This window comes from Moschus berezovskii, chromosome 15 (assembly GCF_049115385.1).
Source record: "Moschus berezovskii isolate FMDL1 chromosome 15, NW_MosBer_1.0, whole genome shotgun sequence".
Classification (NCBI taxonomy): Eukaryota; Metazoa; Chordata; class Mammalia; order Artiodactyla; family Moschidae; genus Moschus; species Moschus berezovskii.
Genome location: NC_142474.1, coordinates 53,236,675 through 53,263,324, shown reverse-complemented (window position 1 = coordinate 53,263,324; position 26,650 = coordinate 53,236,675). Strand labels below are relative to the sequence as shown.

Genomic DNA, 26,650 nt, shown 5'->3' with positions numbered 1-26,650 from the left:
TTTGATCTATTCATCTCTTCATGCTCTCTAGTCACTGACCAACCCACTTAATCTCCTATGCCCTCCAAGTCTGAGGTATTTCCAAAAGAAAATCTGGTTTCAATGTATCTTCAACTGTATCTGGTAATAACATAAATCTAGGATCCTGGAGTAAACACAAGTCCCTGATGGGCAGGTTCTGGAGGAGAATAAACTGTTACACTTTATGATGAATAAAAAAAGAAAATGAGGGTTCAGTTCAGTTCAGTTCAGTCGCTCAGTCGTGTCCGACTCTTAGCGACCCCATGAATCACAGCACGCCAGGCCTCCCTGTCCATCACCAACTCCCGGAGTTCACTCAAACTCATGTCCACAGAGTCAGTGATGCCATCCAGCCATCTCATTCTCGGTCGTCCCCTTCTCCTCCTGCCCCCAACCTTTCCCAGCATCAGAGTCTTTTCCAGTGAGTCAACTCGTCGCATGAGGTGGCCAAAGTATTGCAGTTTCAGCTTTAGCATCAGTCCTTCCAATGAACACCCAGGATTGATCTCCTTTAGAATGGACTGGTTGGATCTCCTTGCAGTCCAAGGGACTCTCAAGAGTCTTCTCCAACACCACAGTTAGGTGTGCTATTTTCCCAAGTCGCTGCTGTATAACCACACTCAGAAAAGAAACAAGGAACCAGGTGCACAGAAACACCCCGGGTTCTCCTGTCACGCGCAGCCCTCAGAATAACAAGCACTTACCACATAGTTGGTCATTTGACTTTAAACAGCAAGTGATCAAGTCTTAATGTATTGAAGGATTTGACAGTGATATTTAACTTCAGGGATGAACGTTGTATACTTTTCTATAGTCTGCCAAGATGTTCCTTCAAGGGCCAAAGAATAATGGAAGGAAGAAAAGGAAGGAAGGTCGGACGAAAAGGAGGGAGGGGATAAGAGAAGGAGGAGGGGAGAATGGGAGGAGAGAAAAGGCAGAGATAAAGCAGGGGAAAGCAGGAGCAGGGCTGTGTGTGAAGACGTGGTATATTAAGTATTTCAGATCCAGTAAGGAGTATTATTAAGATGAAAATTCATGGATCAAATGAACATTAAAGGCTGTGAAACAGTCTCCTTGAGCTGATGAACTTATAGACTGACCACAGACTCACTGACCATACCATATTCAGACAGCTTTAAGAATTTAATTCAGAATGCATATTGCTAGGCCTTGAGCAAACACAAAAAGAGATATCATTAAAAAGCCAAATAAGGACATAAAATAGAATACTAAAAATATTCTGAAAACCAAAGAGAAGACAGGAAAGTAGCAACAGAAGAAAGGCATCTATGAAAGGCCCAAACTTAACATCACACTTGGGTAGTAAAGGACTGAGTGCTTTCCTGTCAAGATAAACAGCAAGGCCAGTACGTCCAACCTCACTCCTTCTATTCAGTGTCATAGAAGGTCTCAGTTATGTCAAAAGGCAAATAGAGAGAGACAGACAAACAGATAATGAAAAGGAAAAAATAAAACTTTGCTTACAGATATGATCAATTGCCTATGTAAAATACACTAAGAAATCTACTAAAAGATACTGGAACAAATAACTGAATTTAATAAGGTTATAGGATACAAGATAACTATTTAAAAATAAATTTAATTTTCAAATACTATTCAAATAACTGGAAAATAAAATTTTAAATACCATTTACAATTGCATATAAAGCATAAAGCACTTGACAGAAAACTTAATGGGAAGAAACAAAAATTCTACAGTGAAAACGTTAAAACATTGCTGAAAGATATTTCAAAAGATTTGAATAAATAGAGAAGTAAATGTGATAATGGATTGGAAGACTCATTGTAAGATGTCCTTTGTCCTAAGATTCATCTATATATTCAATCCAATTTTAATCAAATTCCCAACAAGTTTGTATTTTTTGTTTTTTTTGCTTTAGTTCAAATTGAAAAGATGATTCTAAAATTGTATATGGAAGTATAAAAAGCCTAGGATAACCAAAACAATTTTGAAAAATCTGGATGATTTACACTTCCAGATCTTAAGATAAACTATAAAATTACATAATATGAAGTAATAAAGTCTATTGTCATAGGGAAAGATACATAGATCAATGGAATAGAACAGCCATTTCAGAAACTGACCCAAAGATACAGGGGCAATTAGTTTTCAACAGCAATGCAAAGGCAAATCAGTGCAAAAAGGACAATCTTTTCAACAAATAGTGCTTGAATGATTAGATATCATGGATGGCATCACTGACTCGATGGACATGAGTTTGAGTGAACTCCGGGAGTTGGTGATGGACAGGGAGGCCTGGCGTGCTGTGATTCATGGGGTCGCTAAGAGTCGGACACGACTGAGTGACTGAACTGAACTGAACTGAAGCAAACAAACAACCTTGAATATATAACTCACATTCAGTTCAGTTCAGTTCAGTTGAGTTGCTCAGTTGTGTCCAGCTCTTTGTGACCTCATGAATCACAGCACGCCAGGCCTCCCTGTCTATCACCAACTCCTGGAGTTTACTCAAACTCACATTACATAGGAAAATTAACTCAAAGTGGATCATAAACAAATGTAAAAGCCTCACAGCAAAAAACTTGCAGAAGAATGCACATAAAATCCTCACAACTTTAGTAGACATAGATTTCTTAAGCAACATAAAAAAAAAAAAAAAGAAACACTAGCCATGAAGGGAAAAAAGGACATATTATTGCTCTTCAAACAATACCATTAAGAAAAAGAAAGGGCCAGCTACACACAGTGGGAGACAATATGTGTCATACATTTATCTGACAAAATACATAATTTTATGTGGAATATATAACATATGACAATAATAAAAATGAACAAGATGATTTCAATGGACACTTCGCAAAAGAAATATATGAATTGCCAATAAGCATGTAAAAAAGTACTCAGTCCTACTAGTCATCAGGGACATGTAAATTAAAACAATAATGAGGCACAACTATTGGTGGCTAAAATGAAAAGATTGACAATACCAAGGATCGACAAAAATGTGGAGAAAGTAGAATTCTCTTTTATTGCAGATGGGAACATAAAATGATATAACCACTTCGGAAAAGTAGCTGGCAATTTCTCATAAAATTAAACACAGCATTACTATAAGATCTAGAAATTCTACCCTTAGAATTTACCCAAGAGAACTGATAACCTAAGTCCACAAAAAACTTATACATCAATTTCACAGCAGCTTTTTTCATAATAGCTAAAAACCAGAAACAATCCAACTATCCAAAAACAAGTGAATGGATATCAAATTATCATACATCCATTACAATAGAAGACTAGTCAGCAATGAAAAGAACTACTTATAAATGGTATGACATGAACAAATTTCAGAAGCATTATGCTTTATGTAAGAAGCCAGACATAAAAGAATGCACTGTGTGTTCCCCTTCATATTTGCCTTTTGAATAGGCAAAACGAATGCACAGTCATAAGCACAAGGTCTGCAGTTGTCAAGATGGAGGATAGAAGCCCCTATAAAGGGACACTGGGACACCTTCTGAGATGATAAAAATGTTCTATATCTTGCATGGGGTGGTGATGACATGGGTATACACATTTGCTAAAACTATGAATGAATTTTACTACATGAAATTACAAAATAAAAGTCTATGGGTTATTAAAAGGGTGAAAGTTCTGTTCAAAGACAAGGTGAGTTCTCTGAAGGAAATCCAATAAATAATTCAGATATCTAACATTTAATAAATAAAGTTAAAACAGAGAAACAAAAATATTTTTAAGGTACACCTTTTATAAATATTAAATGATAGAATATTTAATGTTAACATTTTTAGTTTTTATGAGATTCATATCTATAATTTAATAGAGAGAAAAACAGTGGTTCTCTAAACTTATCTGTTTCTTAAAAGGGTAGTAAGTGCTGTTACCTAACACTGAAACATGTACAATGTTCTTAAGACAGTGTAAACTGCTCTTTGTAAAATAATATTGATATTGAGAAGTATGAGTAGGCTTATGTTTATAGGCAGTGTAATGAGAATATGCTAGGCTTTGGCTTCCTACTATGCTTAGTAAATAAAGCACAAATAATTAAAGTTAAATATATTCCCATAAAAGGATATTCACGTATTGCCATGATGCTTCTTAACATCAACACAAGATCCAAACATGAAAAATGCCTTTTATTTACATCTCATGTACCCAAAGGGAAACTTATACCCAATAGCAGTTTGCCTTTTATTATGGTCTAACAATATTGACAAACTGATGAAGAAGAAAAGTAGATTTCTTCCGTCTAATATATTCCACTGAAATAGCAGTGAAAAAGAACATCTCTGAAGATCAAAGACAGTTATTAGTAGGCCTCTCACATCTTTCTTTCTGATCAACTTCAAAAAAAGAAGTAAAGGAAGAAAAGAGAAAGTATATAAATGTCTTCCATGGACGACCATAAAATCACAAACATATTTTTCTAAAAATGACAATGTAGGTCTGCCTCTAGTAAGCACTTTTAAATAAGTTTTAGTAACATAGCATTCAGTTCATTATCAAAGGGGAAATTCAAAACATGGATAATCCTCCAACTCAAAAAGTAATGATGATATCATCGCATATGATTTGGGTGACAGGACTAGGATAAACTGATCCTGTGGCTAGAAGAGTGTCTCTCCGAGGGAGACCTAGATTATGAGTAGCTGTTCTACCACCTCCCTGCTTTGTATTGTGAGACAACTAATGTGATTTTGCTGTTTAGTTACTCAATCATGTCTGACTCTTTGCAACCCCATGGACTGTAGTACACCAGGCTTCCCTGTCCTTCACCATCTCCTGGAGTTTGCTCAAACTCATGTCCACTGAGTCAGTGATGCCATTCAACCATCTTGTCCCCTGTCATTCCCTTCTCCTCCTGCCTTCAATCTTTCCCAGCATCATGGTCTTTTTCTAATGAGTGAGCCCTTTGCAACAGGTGGTCAAAGTATTGGAACTTCAGCTTCAGGGTCGGTTCTTCTAATGAACATTCATGATTGATTTCCTTTAGGATCGACTGGTTGGATCTCCTTGCAGTCCAAGGGACTCTCAAGAGTCTTCTCCAGAACCATAGATCAAACTTATGCAATTAGCCAGTCACATTTGTGAGCAACCTTATATATAGACAGAGCTTTCTGAAATCATTTACAAAACTTCTGGGTCTGCATGAATCCCTATGACCTCAGATTTTCTAATTAACCCTGGGACTGTCATCTGCTTCTACTGGCATATTTGGTTTAACAATCCTCAAAATGAAGACCTGAGAGAAGATAAAATTACAGGTTCCATTTCTCCACTAGGAAAGAAAAAGTCTCCCTAACCCAAATCTAACATTCACCTACAATTTTCTGCTAGGTGGTCACAGTAATGACTTCTTTTCCCATGTGATGACCAATTCTAATGAATATGGATACAAGCTGAACCACTAAAGCAGTTATTGTAAAATTGTATTTGAATATCAGCAATTCTATTTTAAATCTGGCACAGTCATGGCCCTTTAGAACAATTATGAACTTTTCACAGAAAATGTCTCATTTTATCTTCCCCAACTATATGAAACAGCCAGACATTCTAACCTTCACTTCTTAGAGATGAAGGCACAGATGAAGGAGCTGAGGCTCAGGGAGGTTAAGCTCTGAAAATCACTTAGTTCAGACAAAGCAAAGATAAAATTCACATCCAAGTCCTTCCTTTCCAAATCCTGTGTTCTTTAAAATCCCTGGTTTCTTTAAGCATGGAATGTCAATTTAGAAATGAAGAGAGGACTTCCATGGTGGTCCAGTGGTTAGGACTTCACCTTCCAAAACAGAAGGTGGGGGTTCTATTCCTGGGTTGGAAGCTAAGACACCACATGCTTCACGGCCAAAATCCCAAAACATAAAAAAACAGAAGCAGTACTGTAACAAATTCAATAAAGACTTATAAAAATAATAGAAATGAAGACGAGTAGGAAACTAAGAATATCACAATTAAATATCTTATTTAGTATTTTCATCCTAAGAACTAAGAAATATAATAAATTAAATAAGATAAACCAGGCTTCCCTGCTGGTCCAGTGGTTAAGAATCCACCTTGCAATGCAAGGGACACAGATTCCATCCCTGGTCCAGGAAGATCCCACATGTGTGGGGCAACTAAGCCTGAGTACCATAACTACAGAGCCTGGTTTCAGAGCCTGAGAGTGACAACTACTGAGCCCACGTGCCACAACTACTGAAGCCTGTGCACCTGGAAGCCATGCTCTGCAACATGAGAAGCCACTGCAGTAGAAGCCCACACACCTCAACAAAGAGTAGTCGCTGCTCACTGCAACTAAAGAAAGCCCACATGCATCAACAAAGACCCACCACAGCCAAAAAATAAAATAAATCTAAAAAAATAACAATAATAAGATAAATCTACTGAGCTGGAGAGTGGTAGGAAACCCATACATACAGCAAAAAAATATTAGAAAATATTGACCAATGAGAAAGTAAATCTTTAAAAGATCAATAAATTTACTAGAAACCTTTTACAGAGGGAAAATATCTGAATATCTCAAAGCAGAAAACACAGAAAGAATCAGAGAGGCTTGTCACTTGCCCAAAGATTTCCAAGTTAGCAGCAAGGTTGGGACCAGAATCAAGGCTCTGCCTATACCTTCAGCTGTCGTTTCACCAAATCATAGAAAATACTTTCCATCATGAGGAGTTACAGCCCAGTCCACCATGAGATCTCAGCTGTAACTCAGCAATTTATGTCGTAAGACATGACTTTCAGAATCTCTGATGAACTGCCATGTTTCATTAGAACCATCTGAATAGAGGTGCTAAAAACCTACCCTAGACCTATGTGACTCAGATTCCCTGGTGGCTCAGAGGGTAAAGAATCCACCTGCAATGAAGGAGACCTGGAATTGATCCCTGGGTTGGGAAGATTCCCTGGAGAAGGGCATGGCTACCCACTCCAGTAATCCTGCCAGGAGAATTCCATGGGCAGAGGAGCCTGGCGGGCTACAGTTCATGGGATTGCAAAGAATCGTACATGACTGAGCAACTAACACACACTCTGGTACCTGAACTTTTAATAAGAAAACCCTACCTCAAGTTTCCAATGAATGCTCGAGTTTGAGAACACTGCTCTACTGGACTGAAGTTTTAAAACAGAAACAGAACACTCTCTATTCATGTCTTCTAAAGAAACCCTTGTTTGCCCTTCTGTTAATCATTTCTTGACTTCTCACTCTTTGATGCCTCTTCTGTGCTCAATTTCAGGGTGATGGATGAAAAACAGCACTAAACACCCGCCCACAAAGTGAATCAACTGTGCATATACAAATATCTACCTTTTCTTAGATTCTTTTCCCATTTGGCTCATTACAGAGTATTGAGTAGAATTCCCTGTGCTATGGTCTATTTTATATACAGTATGTATATATGTCAATCTCAATCTCCCATTTGTTCCATACTTTTAACAAATGTAGGTATCAATCTCATAAGAATATCATGACCCACTAAGGAATCATGACTGTTTCAATGTTTGAAAAACACTAGAATGGACATTACACAGCTTTCAACTAATGTTAAAGTAGAAAGTGTGTCAGGTACATTTCTCTCTTCTTTCTTAAATCCTCTTAAAGTCCTCTCAGTAGGATCATGTTAATGTATATGCAGTAGATGTTAACAGAAAATAAAATTACAGTTTAAAAATTAAAGTTAACTAATCAATTATATTCTCTCAGAATTAAAATATTTTGTATTTTAAATTAGCAAACATTTAAAATCCAGTTTCATAAATCAGTTGCTAAGATATCCTTAAGGATTTCTATCCACAAATATTTTCTTGTTAGTTCTTTGTCTCTCTTAGCCCAGGCACATCTGGATTGAGGCAGAAACAGTGATGAGAGAAGGAGTCAAAGTAATGACCAGAAGTCAATCCCTTTCCGCCCAAACACATACTTTGGGGCTGACATCATAGCCCCATGGTACGAACTACAGATGGGAAAGTAACTGGATTCAAGTTAGGAAATTTAACTTTTATCAGATGAAGACAGGAAAGACTTGAACAGAGAAACTCACACCTGTAGTGCCGAGGGACTAAAAGACAACAACCCAACACCATCATGATTGTGATTGCTCTAAAAATAACTTTTGCTAAAGCAATAAATAAGATGAAGACCACCAACTGAGCTTCCATTGACACTTCTCTCTGGTACTGTTGTACCCTGCAGACAACATCAAAAATAATATGATAGTTGAAAAGAAAGCACCCTACCACCTTGCTGTTTCCAGGTGGGCAGCTCACTCGGACTCCGGCTGCCTGGACCCCCAGGTCAGTGTCCCGACTCCAGACCTTCCCTGAGCAGTCCTGCGGGGGCCCCTCAACAATTCATGAGGGCCAACCAACACACCCTCATCTATGGGAAACTGAGACGGGCTCCAAACGGTAAGATGAGGGGGCCATATGGCTTCCTGGATACAATCACCAGGTTGCTCTTTAGAATATTTGCCTGTGGGAGTCAGACCGATGAAATCATCCAGCAAAAGGCAGGCACACAGCGACCAGCCAGGCTCAGTCAGGCTCAGCCAAGGGACAGAAAGCCAGCACTTCCTTTCTGTGATTTCAGCCCTGTCTGGACGCAACAGCCAAGGTAGTGATTACCCCACAGGGAGGCCAACCAGAGTCTGCAGAGTTAACCACGCCAGGACGCTCTTCTCTTTCCTCACCTGTCTTTCCCTTTGTTTATCAGTTTCCTGTTCTGTCCAGCAGGCTTCTTTCCTTTTTCACAACCTTCTTATTTTATCTGTCTCTTCTCTTTCTCAATTAAAATGTATCATCCTCACTGCCAGATTACCCCCATTGCACTAGATACTGCTTTACAAACCAGAGTGATTTTTAGCAGAGCTGTGTTAGTCACTGCAGAGACATTGAGCTGTTACAAAGATTTCCATAATATTTTAGGAGGTCCCACCTGCATCGTTTGTTATCTAAGTTATAGCTAGTTTATTCATGCAGCAAATTAAACTTGTGTTCACAGTTGATTAAAGGCAGAAGACATCCCAAAGATCATCAAATACAATCCCTTAATTTTACAGATGAGAAGACTATGGCCCAGAGAGTTCAAGTGATTTGCTCCAAATCTGAATCTAATATTCAGCTGCGGTTTGGGCCAAATATATGAGGCAGATAAAACCACAGAAGTATGGAAAATTGTGTGCATACTAGGATTTCTTGAGAAGCCAGTTTTGGTCAGTGGATGTTAAAAATCTGAACGAAGTCCAGTAAATATGTCAATCATATAATGTAACCTACTGGAATTGCTGCTGCTGCTGCTGCTAAGTCACTTCAGTCGTGTCCGACTCTGTGTGACCCCATAGACGGAAGCCCACCAGGCTCCCCCGTCCCTGGGATTCTCCAGGCAAGAACACTGGAGTGGGTTGCCATTTCCTTCTCCAATGTGTGAAAGTGGAAAGTGAAAAGTGAATTGCTAGATTTCTCAGGTGCTGGAGCTATATAATAAACTGTCTTGAGAGTGGGACCCACAGCAGACAAAGGTGTATAGCTTTCTCACAGTTGGGATCCTGGAGAAATCTAAAGCCATGCTTCCAAAACAGAACTTGAACTACTAGAAGGCAGCCTGAAATGAAGAATCACAGTCAGATGCTCTGAGAAGAAACAAGTGAGAAATTGAGAGGGACTCCAAGTAGATTAATTTACCTTTTTTTTTTTTTTTAAGGGAGTGGGGGTTTAAAAGATGAGAGCCTGGGGTTTCTGGATGCAAGAGTGTCAGCAGGAGCGCATATGTCACAATGAAACGCTCTCAGTACTTTCTTAAGCAATGAAGAATTGCATGCTTCTGGGACAATTCAAAGGTGTGAAATGCTTGGGAAACTTAGTCACACACCCCCATATGTCATAACTGCACAGTATTTTGGTCCATGAGCTATCTTTCTAAATACTACACAAAAGGAAAACCCAGACTCCCTAAAAATGTATATATCCCAGTGGCAATATGAACCTAAGAAAACACGTTTATTGTTGCTGTTTGGTCGCTAAGGCTTGTCCAGCTCTTTATGACCCCATGGACTATAGCCCGCCAGGCTCCTCTGTCCATGGGATTATCCAGGCAAGCACACAAGTGGGTTGCCATTTCCCCCTCCAGGGGATCTTCCTGACCCAGGGATCAAACCCACATCTGCTGCATTGGCAGGCAGATTCTTTACTGTTGAGCCACCAGGGAAGCCCTAAAACCCATAGTTTCTGGGACTGGCTAGGAATATCTCTGGTTTACCTATGACCTCAAAGACCCTGCTGGCAAATGGTACTTGTTTCCTACATTACATTGACAAAGAGCAAAGTAATGATGAGAATTAACTAATTGAAAAATATAATAAAAGGAATAAATGCTGAAAAGTTTCAATTTCATCAGGTCAGATTTAGAAATGTATATCCTAACAAGAAAACTTTCATTTTCTGCCATAGAATTCCATGTAGTATAGTGGTTTCTTACTCTGTTTTTGTCCTTTTTCTAATTTCTTAAATTTTTGGTCTGTTTGGTAACATTTAATTTTGATAGAAATTTAAATTCAACAGAAAAGTTGATAGGAATAGTTCCCAAATTCCTTTCACTTAGATTTACTACATACATATATTTTGCTCCCATTGCTTCCTTATTCCTAAAAACATAAATATTTTCTTACAAAACCGTAGTACAATTGCCAAAATCAGAAGATTTAACATTGATAAAATACTCATCATTACTCTATATTTAATACGAAAGGCACTTAAGTCACTACACTTTATTATAAAAGCATCTTTCTTTATATAGTACAAATTTTGGCATGAAGTATTCTTATGGTACTATTTTGTGAGAAAGTAAGTGAAACCAAGCATACAATGCTATTTTCTTACCTGCCGATGCATCAGTTGCTTCATAGTTTATTAGAAAGCCTTCGTAAGCAAGGTCAGAGTCAGCCACAAATGTAAGCATTAATGAGTTGTCACTACTGGTAAGAGAGGGTGGGATGGATTTTCCACAATATCTATTTGGAACCAAGAAAGAACACAGGTTTTAAAATTTTCAGGATGCTCAAAGCGACATACCCCAAATTAGGACCTGTTAAAAAAACACAATAATAATATCCCATATTAACCTTAAAAAACAAATTTATTTCAAGCACAAAACATACACAAAGTTGCTAAAGATCATCCAAACTCACAGTTACTTCCTTTAGATGGTTTTATGTATGTGCCTAAGTGTGTGACATGTCATATAACAGAATTTTAATGAAATTAGAAATTCTGAGCTACAGTAGGTCACTATATAGCATATTAATGAACTTATTAATAGAAATATAATAAACATACAACAAAGGAAAATCATGTATTATAAACTCAGCACAGACTCTAGAGTTAGCTCTATCCCTTAGAGGCTTTATGATTTTGGACAGATGTCTCAGTTTTCCCATCTATAAATGGGGATGGTGATATGACCTACTTCAAAGAGTTGTCCTGAGGATTGTATGAGTTAATACACTGTATATAAGGAACTTAGAACAGTGTCTAGAATAGTTAGCCTTATACAGGTGAACTCTACTGTCTTTACAACACTGGTCCATGCAGAGATAAGAGTTTGATTGCTGATCCATGCCAAATTTTTGCTGAAGAAAGCAATTTTACTCAGAAAAACTATTCTAGTAAGGCTAGAGGTTGCAATATAAGACATCATGTTGTGAGCTCTTATCTAGAAACACTTGTGAAAGAAGTGACTAAAAAATCAAAATCTCAATTCAAAGAACACTTGGTAAAAGCAAAGGAATGACAGGGTGAAAAAATAGAAACCAAAATAAGACAAAGTATTAAACATGGGAAATATATGAGTTAATTTCCGAGGCAGAAAAAGGGGAAAAAATGGTGTATAATACCATTTCAGTGTAGAAATGATTTAATATCTTTAACAAAGCAAAGGTAGATGAATTAAATTCTATATGTCTCTCTTTTGAACAACAGTAATAGTTTATATCATTCAGCAAAAAATAGGTAATTTTCAGTGATTAGGAATCAAGCACCAGCCATAAAAAAGAAGGAATTTTAAAAGTTTAAAGATTAAGACAAGGAAAAGCAAAAAATGAAGAGGGAGAATAAAGTTAGGGGCAAAAATAATTTTAAGGAAACAATGGATAAGGAAAAATATGTTTAAATGTTTAAAAAATGGATGAGGAAAAAGAAAATGAAATACAAAAAAAGGGAAAGAGGGAATCAAGAGGTATCTATGTCCAACAAAGATGTAATAACAGGGGCTAGATTTACATAATCTTTTTTCTGAAACAAGTGAAAATCTGGACAAAACAGATAAAACAATGGTTCTCAAGACACTAGATATCAAGCAGTGAAAGACAATAACTCTTCAGAGACAGGAGACAAGATGACTGAAAATGTCTGTCATCCTATCAAATATTGTTGTTCAGTCGCTAAGTCGTGTCTGACTGTTTACGATCCCATGGAGTGCAGCATGCTGGGCTGCTCAAATTCATGTGCACTGAGTCAGTGGTGCCATCCAACCATCTCATCCTCTGTTGCCCCCTTCTCCTCCTGCCTTCAATCTTTCCCAGCATCAAGATCTTTTCCAATGAATTGGTAATATCAAGTATTACCAACTATGAAAAGAAGGAGGAAAGCATAACCCATAAGGAGAAGAAAAATTCATCAATCATAATATAGCAAGAGGGACTGAATCAGCAAAAACATAAAAATATTTATAACTGTATCCCACCAATTTAAGATGCTAGAAGGAAAAAATTAATATGTAAAGTAGGGATGTGGAAGATACAAAAGATGGCCTCAGATGAATTTCCAGAAGTGAAAATTACAATGTCTGTGATGGAAAAATGTACTTGGTAGGATTGATAGCAGAATAGACACTATAGAAGAAAAGATTAGTGCACTTGAATACAGAGCGATAGATACTTTCCAAAATGAAATGCACACAGAACAAAGACAAACTCAAATGAACAGAGTATCAGTGAGTTGTGGGACAATATCAAATGGCCTAAGATAGGTGCAAATAGAGTTCCAAGAGCAAAAGAGACTAAAAAAGCTTTTCAAGAACTAACAGCCCCAAATTTTTCAGATTTCATTAAACTATTAACCCTCAGACTAAAGGAACTCAACAAAATATGCTGACTGAGAAAAGTCAGATAAAAAATGAGTACATACAGCATTCCGCTTTTATACAATGTCAGATATGCAAACTAACTTACAGTGATAGAAAGCAGTGCAATGATTTCCTGGGGTTGGAGAAGAGGGGCAGAAATGAAGACTTACAGGAGGTTTGAAGGCAGGAAGAAGGTCTGAGTGTGATGGATATGAGCATTATCTTGATTTTGATGATGCCTTCATGGGTATATCCTCATGTCAAAAGGTAATTACTAATGCCCAAGGCTACACAGCAGTGAATAATGATATAGAAAAGGTCACGGAGAAGTGTGTTGATCTCACTTAGTTTTTATAACACAACATGGTGGATTTTAACATCTTTTACAGAAGGAGGAACACAAGAAAGCAGGAAACTTTCATGTTAAAAAGCAAAAAATAAAATATTTTCACCTCCCAAGAGATGTCTGAGAACCAGTGTCATAAACTTCTAGATAGTCCTTTGTGCAATTGTAATGAAACTCCAGATGAAATTCTCTGAATCTCAGATGAATCAGGTGACCAGGTTGGACCATGATATGCCAGGTACAACTGATGCCATGAGGGTAGATATTTGGATGGCCAGGACTTTGAATGCTTCCGGTTGACTCTGTAAGAACTTTTCCACATGCTGTTGAAATAAAAATAATAATAATTATCCAAATTATTTTTAATTCTGATTAAACTTAGAACCAACAAGCTACCTGGAATTCCAAATAAAATAATCTGATCATAACCTCTTGAAAGGTCAAAAAGGAAAAGTTTCCTTTTGTGCCACCTAGGATAACCTAAATTTTTCTCTTATTAATAGGCATCAATAAACCACTGAGATGTGCTGATTAGGAAATATATATTTCCTTTGTCTTTAAGTGTACTTTAAAATTTTTACAGCATAGGTGACTACACACCTACAGTATAGATTAATTTTCTATAATAATATATTTCCATTGTTCACTTATTCTGATACAAGCCCCAAAGGCAAAGTAGAAGAATCACTTACCCAAAGCTGCACTACTAAATTCAGCCACAAAACCACGGTTTTCAGTAGAAGAACTTTTCACAAATATGACATGAAGAGAATTGTACACGGATGTTATAAACGAAGGGATGTCTGTGCCACAATGCTTTTCATTTTCAGAACCCAAAATGGAACTGCTACCAATCTAAGTAAAAAAGATATGTTCAAATTTATTCTCTTAGATATTTATTTTGGAAAACTGCTTCAAGAATAATTTTTTTAATAAAATCTATTAATATAGTAAAAATCAATTTGAGAATATTTTCAGTTCAGTTCAGTCTCTCAGTCATGTCCGACTCTTTGCGACCCCATGAATCACACACGCCAGGCCTCCCTGTCCATCACCAACTCCCGGAGTTCACTCAAACTCATGTCCATCGAATCCGTGATGCCATCCAGCCATCTCATTCTCTGTCGTCCCTGTCTCCTCCCACCCCCAATTCTTCCCAGCATCAGACTCGTTTCCAGTGAGTCCGCTCGATGCATGAGGTAGCCTAAGTATTGGAGTTTCAGCTTTAGCATCAGTCCTTCCAATGAACACCCAGGATTGATCTCCTTTACAATGGACTGGTTGGATCTCCTTGCAGTCCAAGGGACTCTCAAGAGTCTTCTCCAGCACCACAGTTCAAAAGCATCAATTCTCCGGCGATCAGCTTTCCTCACAGTCCAACTCTCACATCCATACATGACCACGGGAAAAACCATAGCCTTGACTAGACGGACCTTTGTTGGCAAAGTAATGTCTCTGCTTTTTAATATGCTATCTAAGTTGGTCATAACTTTCCTTCCAAGGAGTAAGCGTCTTTTAATTTCATGGCTGCAATCAGCATCTGCAGTGATTTTGGAGCCCAAAAAAATAAAGTCTGACACTGTTTTAGTTGCCCTAAAAGAAACTCCATCCCCATCAGCAGCCACTCCCCATCCCCCTCAAGCCCCAGCCCCACAAAACCATTATTCTGTTTTCTATTTCTATAGATTCCCTCTTCTGGACATTTCAAGTAAATGGAATCATACAATATGCAGTCTTTTGTAACTAGCGCCTTTCACTTCTCATAGTGTTTTCAAAGTTCATCCACGTTGTAGTGTGTATCATTACTGCATTTCTTTTTAATACCATATAATATTCCATTGCATGGATATATCACATTTTATTAATCCATATATCAATTGATGGACATTTAGGTTGTTTCTACTTTCTGGCTACTATGAATAATGACTGTAGTCATTCAGGTACAACTTTTGTGTGAATGTATATTTTCATTTTCCTTCAATGTATTCCTAGAAGTGGAATTGCTGGATCAAATGATAACTCTACGTCTAACTTTTTGAAGAACTGTCAATTGTTTTCCATGACAGCCATACCATTTAAATGTTCACCAGTGGTGGGAAAGTGTAAAAGGGTTCCAATTTCAACACTTGTTATTATCTGACTTCTTGATTATAGTCATCCTAGTGGTTGTGAAGCAGCATCTCATTGTGGTTTGATTTGTATTTCCCTGATGATTACTGATGTTGAGTATCTTTTGTATATCTTCTTTAAATAAATATATAAATTCATATTCTTTGCCTATTTAAAAATTAGATTATTTATTTTTAATTTCAATGAAGTTCAAATTTTCCAGTTTTTCTTTCGTTGTATTTTTTGTGTCAGATCTAAGAAGGCTTTGCCTAACCCTAAATCATAAACACGGACTCCTATGTTTTCTTCAAGAGTTTCATGATTTTAGCTCCCAAATTTAGGTCAGTGATCCATTTTGAGTGAATTTTTTTGTATGGTGTAAGGAAAGGGTCCAGTTTCCTAATTTCATATGTGCATATTCAACACTACTGGAAAAAACCATTTCTTCCCATTGAAAGACTTGGTGCTCTTTTCAAAAATCAATTGATCATAAAGATACAGCAATTTATTTCTGGATTTTCTGTTCTGTTCCATTGCTCCATATTTTTATTCTTACTTGAATAATACATGTAATATCCTTACTTGATTATTATAGTTCTGTTCTAAGTTTTAAAGTCATAATTACGACTCCTCCAATGTTGCTCTTTTTCAAGAATGCTTCTGGTTATTCTGGTTCCCTTGCATTTCCATAAGAATTTTACAATCAGCTTATGAGTTCCTGTGAAAATTCCCACTGGGACTTCAGTAGAGACTGAATTGAATCTTTAGATAAATTTAAGTAGTATTGTCATTTTAACAACATTAGGTCTTCTAATCCATTAATTTGAGATGTCTTTCTATTTATTGAGGTCTTTAATATCCTTCCTTTGTAGTTTTCAAGAGTATAGATTTTAGATGTCTCTTTAAAGCTATATTCCTCAATGTTTATTCTTTTTTATTCTATTGGAAATGAAATTATTTCCTTGATTTAATTTTTCAAATTGTTCATTTTAGTGTATAAAAAAGATATGACTATCATATTTTGATCTTGTATCCCACAACCTGCTGAATTTATTAGTTTTGATATTTTATGTGTATGTGTGTGCATTCCTTAAGATTTTCTATAGACAACACTATCTGTGAATTGAAATAATCATGTTTCTTCCTTTCCATTCTAGATGCATTTTATCTCCTTTCCTTGCTTATTGTCCTAACTAGAATTTTCAGTATAATGTTGAAAACACATGGTAAGAACAAACATCTTTGCCTTTTTACTGACAACACAGAGGCAAAGTATTTAGTGTTTTATTATTAAAAGTGATGTCAACTTTATATACTGCTGGATTCATTTAGCTAGAATTTTGTTAAGAATTTTGCATCTATATATGTTTTAGAGATGTCCTTTATCAGATTAAGGAAGTTACATTCTGTTCTTGGTTTGTTGAGTGTTTTGTCATGAATAGATATTGAACTTTGTCAAATGCTTTTTATTTGCATCTATTGAGGGAATTATGTGGGGTTTTCCTCCCTTTTGCAGCTCGGTTGGTAAAGAATCTGCCTGCAGTGCAGGAGACCTGGGTTCGATCCCTTGGTTGGGAAGATCCTCTGGAGAAGGAAATGGCAACCCAGTCTAGTATCCTTGCCTGGAAAATCTCATGGACAGAGGAGCCTGGTGGGCTGCAGTCCACGGGGTCACAAAGACTCGGGCACGACTGAGCGACTGACATTACTTCCCCCTTTATTTTATACTGACTATTTTTGGATGTATAGCAGCCTTGCATTTCTGGGCTATATAATCCTCTTTATATGCTGCTGGATCCAGTGAGCTAGAATTTTGTTGAGGATTTTGCATCTATAAACTAGTTTTGTTTCATGTAACTGAGTGAGGATAACATGACATAATATTTTTAATAACATCTAATCAAATGCAGATATTCAAAAGTGTTTTACTCTTACCTCGATATAATCTGTATCACAGTGGGCAGAACCTCCCATGTCAAAGGCAGTGAAGTTGAGAAGAACCACTTGACTTTGGGGTTGGCGGATGGTCCACATGCAGACCCTTTCTCCTGGATACACATTAGGGTAAAAGGGCGAGCGAATGATCCCTTCTCCAGTTAATTCTCCTCCACAAGCTGTGAGTATGAAAACAACAGTAGTATTTGTCCAGAGATAAATGACTGTTGCCCTCAATTTTATTGCAGAGTTTCACTCTGCATATAGATATAATGCAACATGACCTTACTATTAGAATTTTCCCCTTACCACTGGAGGGTACAGAATGACTGAAATATTTCAAGAAATGAAAATGTTACAATCAGGCAAATGAGACATTTAAAAATTAAATTTTCTTACCCACTTGATAAACAGCACTGAAACTAGCTCTGACAACAGAAGCATCCATTTTAAGCCTGATCCAGATACTGTTAGTAATGGATTTAATGTGAGAGAGGGTTTCATTGCCACAGACTTTTCCAAGTAAGGTTTGATCATCTCGAACCTAAAGAGAAAAATAAAATTGATCTGTAATCCTAATCAAGAAACCTAATCAACAAAGAAAAAGAATAAAAAAAGAAAATGAGCAAAAATACAAAAAATTTAAAATGACAAAGGTGATACAAATACACAGATTCTGAAAAACGTGTATAATAATTTTATGTACAATGCTATGTTAATATAGTTGAATGTTTGAAATGTTTATCCCCAGAAAAATCTAAATTACTAAAATTACTCAAGAAGGAGAAAAATAAAATCTGAGTAGATAATAAGTCATGGATAAAACGGAAAATATTACAAATAATTAGTTTCCCCCAAAAAAAACCTTCTAGAAGATGTTCTACCTGGTAAAGTAAATCAGACATTAAAGGAAAAGACAATTCCCATACATAATTTGTTCTAAGGAACCCTCAAACATGGAACAATTCCCAAATAATTATTCTCAGAATCATCTCACCAACCCCAACACAGATAATACAAAGGAAAACTATGAGTAGATATCATCTATTAATACAGATACAAAAATCCTAAATACAGTTCAAGAAAAGTGAATTCACTCTCTTTGTAGGCTTATGTATCAAAACAAACATGAGGATAAGAGTGATGCAAGGACTATTAGAAACTATAAATTAAACTTGCCAATAGATCCAATAAGCTAAACTGTTTTATCTCTATAGATGGCAAAAAGTGTCAGCATTTCTATTTATTAGAAACAAAACTCTTAGAAAGTCAGGAGCAAAAGGAAATGTCCATCATATAATAAAGACCACCTATTTTAAATCAACAGTCAGTATCTTATAGTGTGGTGGCCATGAATCTGGTCTATGGAGTCGCAAACTGGATTCAGTTCCCAACTCTGTCGCTGACAAACCTCCACACTTAATAACTTTGAACAGGTTACTAAATCAAAGCCAAACTCAAGGAGTTGGACCAAATAGATGAAACCAACATGTGAATTCCTTAGCAAAATGCCTAGTACTAGAAAAAGTGGACTAAAGAATAACTATTGCTATTCTTGACCTTTCAGAAGTTTCTCATTCAAATCAGGAATTCTTCTATGAATATCAGTTCAGTTCAGTCACTCAGTCGTGTCCGACTCTTTGCGACCCCATGAATCACAGCACACCAGGCCTCCCTGTCCATCACCAACTCCTGGAGTACACTCAAACTCATGTCCACAGAGTCGGTGATGCCATCCAGCCATCTCATTCTCTGTCGTCCCCTTCTCCTCCCGCCCCCAACCTTCCCCAGCATCAGAGTATTTTCCAATGAGTCAACTCGTCACATGAGGTGGCCAAAGTCTTGCAGTTTCAGCTTTAGCATCAGTCCCTCCAATGAACACCCAGGATTGATCTCCTTTACAATGGACTGGTTGGATCTCGTTGCAGTCCAAGGGACTCTCAAGAGTCTTCTCCAGCACCACAGTTCAAAAGCATCAATTCTTCGGCGATCAGCTTTCTTCACAGTCCAACTCTCACATCCACACATGACCACGGGAAAAACCATAGCCTTGACTAGACGGACCTAGGTTGGCGAAGTAATGTCTCTGCTTTTTAGTATACCATCAAGGTTGGTCATAACTTTCCTTCCAAGGAGTAAGCGTCTTTTAATTTCATGGCTGCATTCAGCATCTGCAGTGATTTTGGAGCCCCAAAAAATAAAGTCTGACACTGTTTCCACTGTTTTCCCATCTATTTCCCATGAAGTGATGGGACCAGATGCCATGATCTTTGTTTTCTGAATGTTGAGCTTCAAGCCAACCTTTTCACTCTCCTCTTTCACTTTCATCAAGAGGTTCTTGAGTTCCTCTTCACTTTCTGACATAAGGGTGATGTCATCTGCATATCAAGGTTATTGATATTTCTCCCAGCAATCTTGATTCCAGCTTGTGCTTCTTCCAGCCCAGCGTTCCTCATGATGTACTCTGCATAGAAGTTAAATAAGCAAGGTGACAATATACAGCCTTGACGTACTCCTTTTCCTATTTGGAACAAGTCTGTTGTTCCATGTACAATTCTGACTGTTGCTTCCTGACCTGCATACAGATTTCTCAAGAGGCAGGTCAGGTGGTCTGGGATTCCCATCTCTTTCAGAATGTTCCACAGTTTATCGTGATCCACACCGTCAAAGGCTTTGGCATAGTCAATGAAGCAGAAATAGATGTTTTTCTGGAACTCTCTTGCTTTCTCCATGATCCAGCGGATGTTGGCAATTTGATCTCTGGTGCCTCTGCCTTTTCTAAAACCTGCTTGAACATCTGGGAGTTCACGGTTCACATATTGCTGAAGCCTGGCTTGGAGAATTTTGAGCATGACTTTACTAGCGTGTGAGACGAGTACAATTGTGTGGTAGTTTGAACATTCTTTGGCATTGCCTTTCTTTGGGACTGGAATGAAGACTGACCTTTTCCAGTCCTGTGGCCACTGCTGAGTTTTCCAAATTTGCTGGCATATTGAGTGCAGCACTTTCACAGCATCATATTTCAAGATTTGAAATAGCTCCACTGGAATTCCATCACCTCCACTAGCTTTGTTCATAGTGATGCTTTCTAAGGCCCACTTGACTTCACATTCCAAGATGTCTGGCTCTAGGTCAGTGATCACGTTATCGTGACTATCTTGGTCGTGAAGATCTTTTTTGTACAGTTCTTCTGTGTATTCTTGCCACCTCTTCTTAATATCTTCTGCTTCAGTTAGGTCCATACCATTTCTGTCCTTTATCAAGCCCATCTTTGCATGAAATGTTCCCTTGGAATCTCTGATTTTCTTGAAGAGATCTCTTGTTTTTCCTATTCTGTTGTTTTCCTCTATTTCTTTGCATTGATCGCTGAGGAAGGCTTTCTTATCTCTCCTTGCTATTCTTTGGAACTCCTCATTCAGATGCTTATATCTTTCCTTTTCTCCTTTGCTTTTCGCTTCTCTTCTTTTCACAGCTATTTGCAAGGCCTCCTCAGACAGCCATTTTGCTTTTTTGCATTTCTTTTCCATGGGGATGATCTTGGTCCCTGTCTCCTGTACAATGTCACGAACCTCCATCCAGAGTTCATCAGGCACTCTATCTATCAGATCTAGTCCCTTAAATCTATTTCTCACTTCCACTGTATAATCATAAGGGATTTGATTTAGGTCATATCTGAATGGTCTAGTGGTTTCCCTACTTTCTTCAATTTAAGTCTGAATTTGGCAATAAGGAGTTCATGATCTGAGCCACAGTCAGCTCCTAGTCTTGTTTTTGCTAACTGTATACAGCTTCTCCATTTTTGGCTGCAAAGAATATAATCAATCTGATTTCGGTGTTGACCATCTGGTAATGTCCATGTGTAGAGTCTTCTCTTGTGTTGTTGGAAGAGGGTGTTTGCTATGACCAGGGCGTTCTCTTGACAAAACTCTATTAGCCTTTGCCCTGCTTCATTCCGTGCTCCAAGGCCAAATTTGCCTGTTACTCCAGGTGTTTCTTGACTTCCTACTCTTGCATTCCAGTCCCCTATAATGAAAAGGACATCTTTTTTGGGCGTTAGTTCTAAAAGGTCTTGTAGGTCTTCATAGAACCGTTCAACTTCGGCTTCTTCAGCGTTACTGGTTGGGGCATAGGCCTGGATTACTGTAATATTGAATGGTTTGCCTTGGAAACGAACAGAAATCATTCTGTCGTTTTTAAGATTGCATCCAAGTACTGCATTTCGGACTCTTTTGTATATACATAACTAATTTTGTTCTACAGAATTCTTTTGGAAGAGCTAGCTGTCCAAACATAGCTCCATTCCCACAGCTAACATTATCAAGGTATCAACAAACACCAGCACCTGTGCCTGTGCGTCACTGTGAAAGAGTCACTACTCACAGGAGCATACAACAAGCAAGTGCACTTTTTTCCCCCCAAAAGCATGACTGTCATGTTTGAGAATGTAGAGCATGCTGATATTGCTTAACACAATGATTCTCCATAGGTACCTCAATGAAACATTCTGGAAATCTGTGAAGGCAATTTTTGGCTTTGTTTTAATTACTAGCATGAAGGTGGCTGGGGTGCTATTGACATTTAGTGGCTGGGGATTGGAGATAGGAAACACCCTGAAATGTGAGAGACAGTCATACACAACAAGGGTTCTCCTGTGTCCTGTGTGTCCTTCATTGCAGTGACAGTTATAAATGTAAAATCTCCCTCTATTTTATATACCAGATGCAAAATACTTCTGCTCAGTTCTAATATATACCAGATTTTCCAGCATTACAAGTAGATTGTAAATCAAAAGAAGTTATTTCTTATTCCTGGAAATCTGCCAAAAATTGGTCACCATTTCAGAAAATTCATTTCCAACTCACAAGGCCATGTCAGCTAGCATTTTTAGTGTAGCATTCATATGGTTCAGGGAGCAAACAATTTATGACTTCATTCTGTCTTCAAGTGCAGCTTGCCTAGGCTTTTTAACACACTGACATGATTTCTTTTACTTTGCTTTATTTCTCCTAAATCTTACACTTACAGATTTATTTACTTAGTGTATGTATACAATGTGAACTGATATCGTCCATGAATTTCATTTCAGAATAGTATAAGAGTCACACTGGAAGGTCTTGAAGTGTAGAGAACCACTGACTTAACCAAATACTCTGAACTCCCACAGAAAATTAGGGAATATTTCTCAGCAGAAATAACTTTTAAACTGAAACTTGAAAGAATATCCAGGTCAAGGGGAATGGACAGTAAAGGGAAGAGCTTACAAGTACGATAAAGCTGGTGGAGATATGGTAACATGTTATTCCCATCAGTAGCTGGTGGGAGTATAAATTTCTGGAAAGTAACTAGACAAATGTATCAAGAGTCTTGGAAATGTTCATAGTTTTGGACCTGGTAACTTCACTTCTAACACTGTCATAAAGAAATCATTCAAGATTCAGACAAAGACACACAAGGTTCCACATCAATATACTCTGTAAACATAAGAATCGAAAATATTCCAAATGTCTAATAATAGGGTGATTAAATAAATCATGGTACAGCCATATGATAAAGTCTTACACAGATGGTGGAAATTGCATGCCTTTCCACTGACTCATCCCAAACCAGTTCCTTTCTGTGAGCTGTAACGTAACTTTCACATACTGCCATTAATTTATGTTACATAGGTCTCCAACCAAACAGCAAATCTCTTAGGGAAGAGAAAATTCCTGTGTCACCTTCGTCTTCTAACACGAAACTCTGCTAATAGGTATCTGATGGACGCTTGCTGATTTTTTAATTTTAAGGTGTGGTATGATGGTTCAATTTTTGTTAGAGACATACTACAGTGCTTAGAAACCAGAAAGCATGAAACACAGAGTAAGAGATCTTCCTGCTCTGGAATCCTCCAGGGTGCCATTCGCTTCTGCTAAGACTGCAGCGAATGTCTCTCTCTTCTCTTTTGCCCATTAGAAGATGACAAGGGGGAAGAAAAACAGCCAAATAGCAGCAGAGCTAGCTAAAGTGGGCCATTCCCCTGGGCCTCACTAATGAAATTCAAGGACTTCAGCAAGGAGAAAGGCAGTTGCAGCCCAAATGTTTTAAGAGGAACTTATAGGGCTCAAGGGCTTTAAAGCTAGAAGGTACAATTGATTTTGGCTATGTTTCGCTCTCTGTGGAAATGAAACCTTATTAATTCTGAAAGTCTGTATTCTCCCTGGGTCCTAGGCATGGCGATACTATAGCTACAACCCCTGAATGCTCGAGAGTGATACTAAATGCACATCTTGCATTCAATATCAGAGGACTCGTGAATTTGCACAACATCACAAAACCCTTTATCCTCCAAAAAAGTTTTTGTGATGCTGTTTTTTGAAGTTTCTTTTGTGCTTGTGCAAGGGGACAGAATGTGTTATTTTTCTAATTACTCACATCCCTCCAGAAAGAGACTGAATATCTCACAAACTCATTGCCTTATGACTTGCGCTGCTTCCCTATGGCCATTATTAAATGGCTTTGACTTGTCCTTGTCCTTGACTCTGGGCTTGGCCACAGGGTTTGCTTTGCCCAAATGAATGTGAGCAGAAGTGATGTGCCTGTTTCCAAGAACAAGCTTTGGGAGTCACTGAGTGATTCAACCACCTTTTCTTTTCTGCTCTCACAAGACTAAGGGCTGGGGCCCCAGGGACAGATGGGACAGGGGACCAGACCAGCAGAGCTGCCCCTGACCCCACACTGGCACGTTAACATGTGTGGAGAATAAGCATATGCTGTTGTAAGCCACAGAAATTTTCCATTATTGTTTTTGATTTTATTGTTGTTGACTTTTCATTATTGAAATCTAAACTAGAGAAAGATGACTCATATTTGAGCCTGGTTTGAACCAAAAAAATAGCTTTTTTTTTCTTAGGAAGTCAGCTGGGCGGAATGGGGCAGAGGAAGGAGACTCAAGACAGAAGGAATGTATATATATATAATTATGACTGATTCACGTTGGTGTATAGCAGAGACCACCACAACATTGTAAAGCACTTATCCTCCAAAAATAAAAGTCAGCTGAAGTCATGCCATGGTCACTTGCAGAGGCATCACCACACCAAATCCATTCTTTACTGTAGGTCACATTTGCAAAGAAATGACAAGGACCATTTCAGATTTTACTGTTCTGTGGATGAGGCCCAGATTTTTCATTGATTGTGTTATTTAGCAAACACTGACTTTTTCAGGCTCAGAGATCGAATTTATAACCTGTGACCTATGATTTAACCCTACAGGACAGCCCAAATGGCTTCTGGTTTTTACCTTCAGCAGATGGATCTAGTTCCTGATGACAAACTACTCATACAAAAGTGTGTTTTTTAATTTAAAAAATTAGTTCTTATAAAGAAGCTATGTCTTGGTGACCTAAATAGAAAGGAAATCCAAAAACGAGGGATTTGCTTTGCTGTACAACAGAAACTAAAACAACCATACTACAATAAAGCAACCATACTACAATTAAAGTCGATTAAAAAAAAAAAGAACCATGTCCTATAGAAAGAGTGAAAACTAATTAGGCCTAAAAATACAGTTTATATGAAATTGTAGGTGTGTCTGGGGCCCAGTGACAAGTAAGCTTTAACATCGATAATGGATCAGGTCCCAACGCAAGGTCTTAATATATGTTCTCATTTGTTTGTATCTGCTATGTGTCCAGATTTGTGTCCAGATAAAATGATTTTGAAAATATGGTTAAGGATCACATCCTAATTCAAAGCAAACCAAATATGTTGTCACTTAGGCTTGGTCCAACTGAGAGAGCTAAAATCAGAGCCTTACTAACCTTACTATACAGTAGCATTTAACATGTGTCTTCTAGTGATGTGAGCCTCAAGCTGAAATGCCCCTTAGCTAAGTAAAGACTTGATCTTGGAGACCAGGCTTTATTCATCTGGAGGGGAACGGGACCCCCTTCCAAATGATAGATTAAAGGGTGAGGGGTAAGAGATGACAGAAGCCACAAGGACTAAAAATTATTTTCTTAAGTTATTATCTTTTACCATTATTATGTTTTGTGATTTCATAATTAAATTTTTAAAGCTTTTTATGCCTCTTGAAATAGTATTGCTTTTAATATCTCTACCAATAAAGTAAATTTGTCCTTTATTTGTTTCTTTAATCTGCTTTTCTAAAACATGGAATACATGTCTAGTTTTACCTAGAAGTGTGTTCCTACATGATTGCAAACTCCAGTATGTCAGCTGCTGCCACCCTCTCTCCTCTTCCCATTGTCATCACTGGAATCACCGTCATGTTAACTTTCATTTCCTGCTGTGCCAGACACTGTGCTAAGAACATTCTAATAGTTTCCCTTTTCAATACATTTACACCCATGTACAAAGCCCTGCAAGATTTAGTTCCTGTATAACTCCTGTTTCTTTCTACATCTCCTCTGTTGACTCTAGCCACATAGTCTATTTTCAATTCTTCATATTTGTCAAGTGTTTTTTTTTTCTCAGTTCCTCCTTCTCCTGGATCTTTGCATTTCTAATCCCTTCTCATCCATTTTCAGACTCAAAATATGACATCCTTAGGAAAGCTACCTCTAACATTCAACTAAAGGCATCAGTCCTGTTATTTTCACTCATGTATTTCTTTCCTTCATGATACTTTTCCCACCTTGAAAGTATGTAATTGTATGCTTGCATGTTTAATTTCCCTGTGCTTTATACACCCATCCCCAACACAGTACCTGTCATGAACGTTGTTTGGTTAACTATGCAGAGAATGAATAGATAAGTGAGTGAATGACCTCTTCTAATTACTCTACATAATGTTCCTATTATGGATGAAGAAGCTGAACTGAGTTTCAGTTCAGTTCAGTTCAGTCACTCAGTCGTGTCTGGCTCTTTGCGACCCCATGAATCGCAGCACGCCAGGCCTCCCTGTCCATCACCAACTCCCGGAGTTTACCCAAACTCATGTCCATTGAGTTGGTGATTACATCCAGCCATCTCATCCTCTGTCGTCCCCTTCTCCTCCTGCCCCCAATCCCTCCCAGCATCAGAGTCTTTTCTAATGAGTCAGCTCTTCACATGAGGTGGCCAAAGTATTGGAGTTTCAGCTTCAGCATCAGTCCTTTCAATGAACACCCAGGATTGAT

At 37.8% G+C, this 26,650-nt stretch overlaps 1 protein-coding gene across 1 annotated transcript in view; it reads right to left on the bottom strand.

The window, feature by feature from the left end:
• Positions 1–26,650, bottom strand: part of CUBN (cubilin) — a 271,996-nt gene that overhangs the window by 204,266 nt on the left and 41,080 nt on the right. Inside the window, exons 18-22 of the mRNA XM_055429374.2 lie at positions 17,929–18,073; positions 17,530–17,708; positions 14,178–14,340; positions 13,592–13,808; positions 10,898–11,028 (exon numbers count right to left, since the gene is read on the bottom strand). Coding sequence (XP_055285349.2) covers positions 10,898–11,028; positions 13,592–13,808; positions 14,178–14,340; positions 17,530–17,708; positions 17,929–18,073 — 835 coding nt within the window. The remainder of the gene's footprint in view (positions 1–10,897; positions 11,029–13,591; positions 13,809–14,177; positions 14,341–17,529; positions 17,709–17,928; positions 18,074–26,650) is intronic.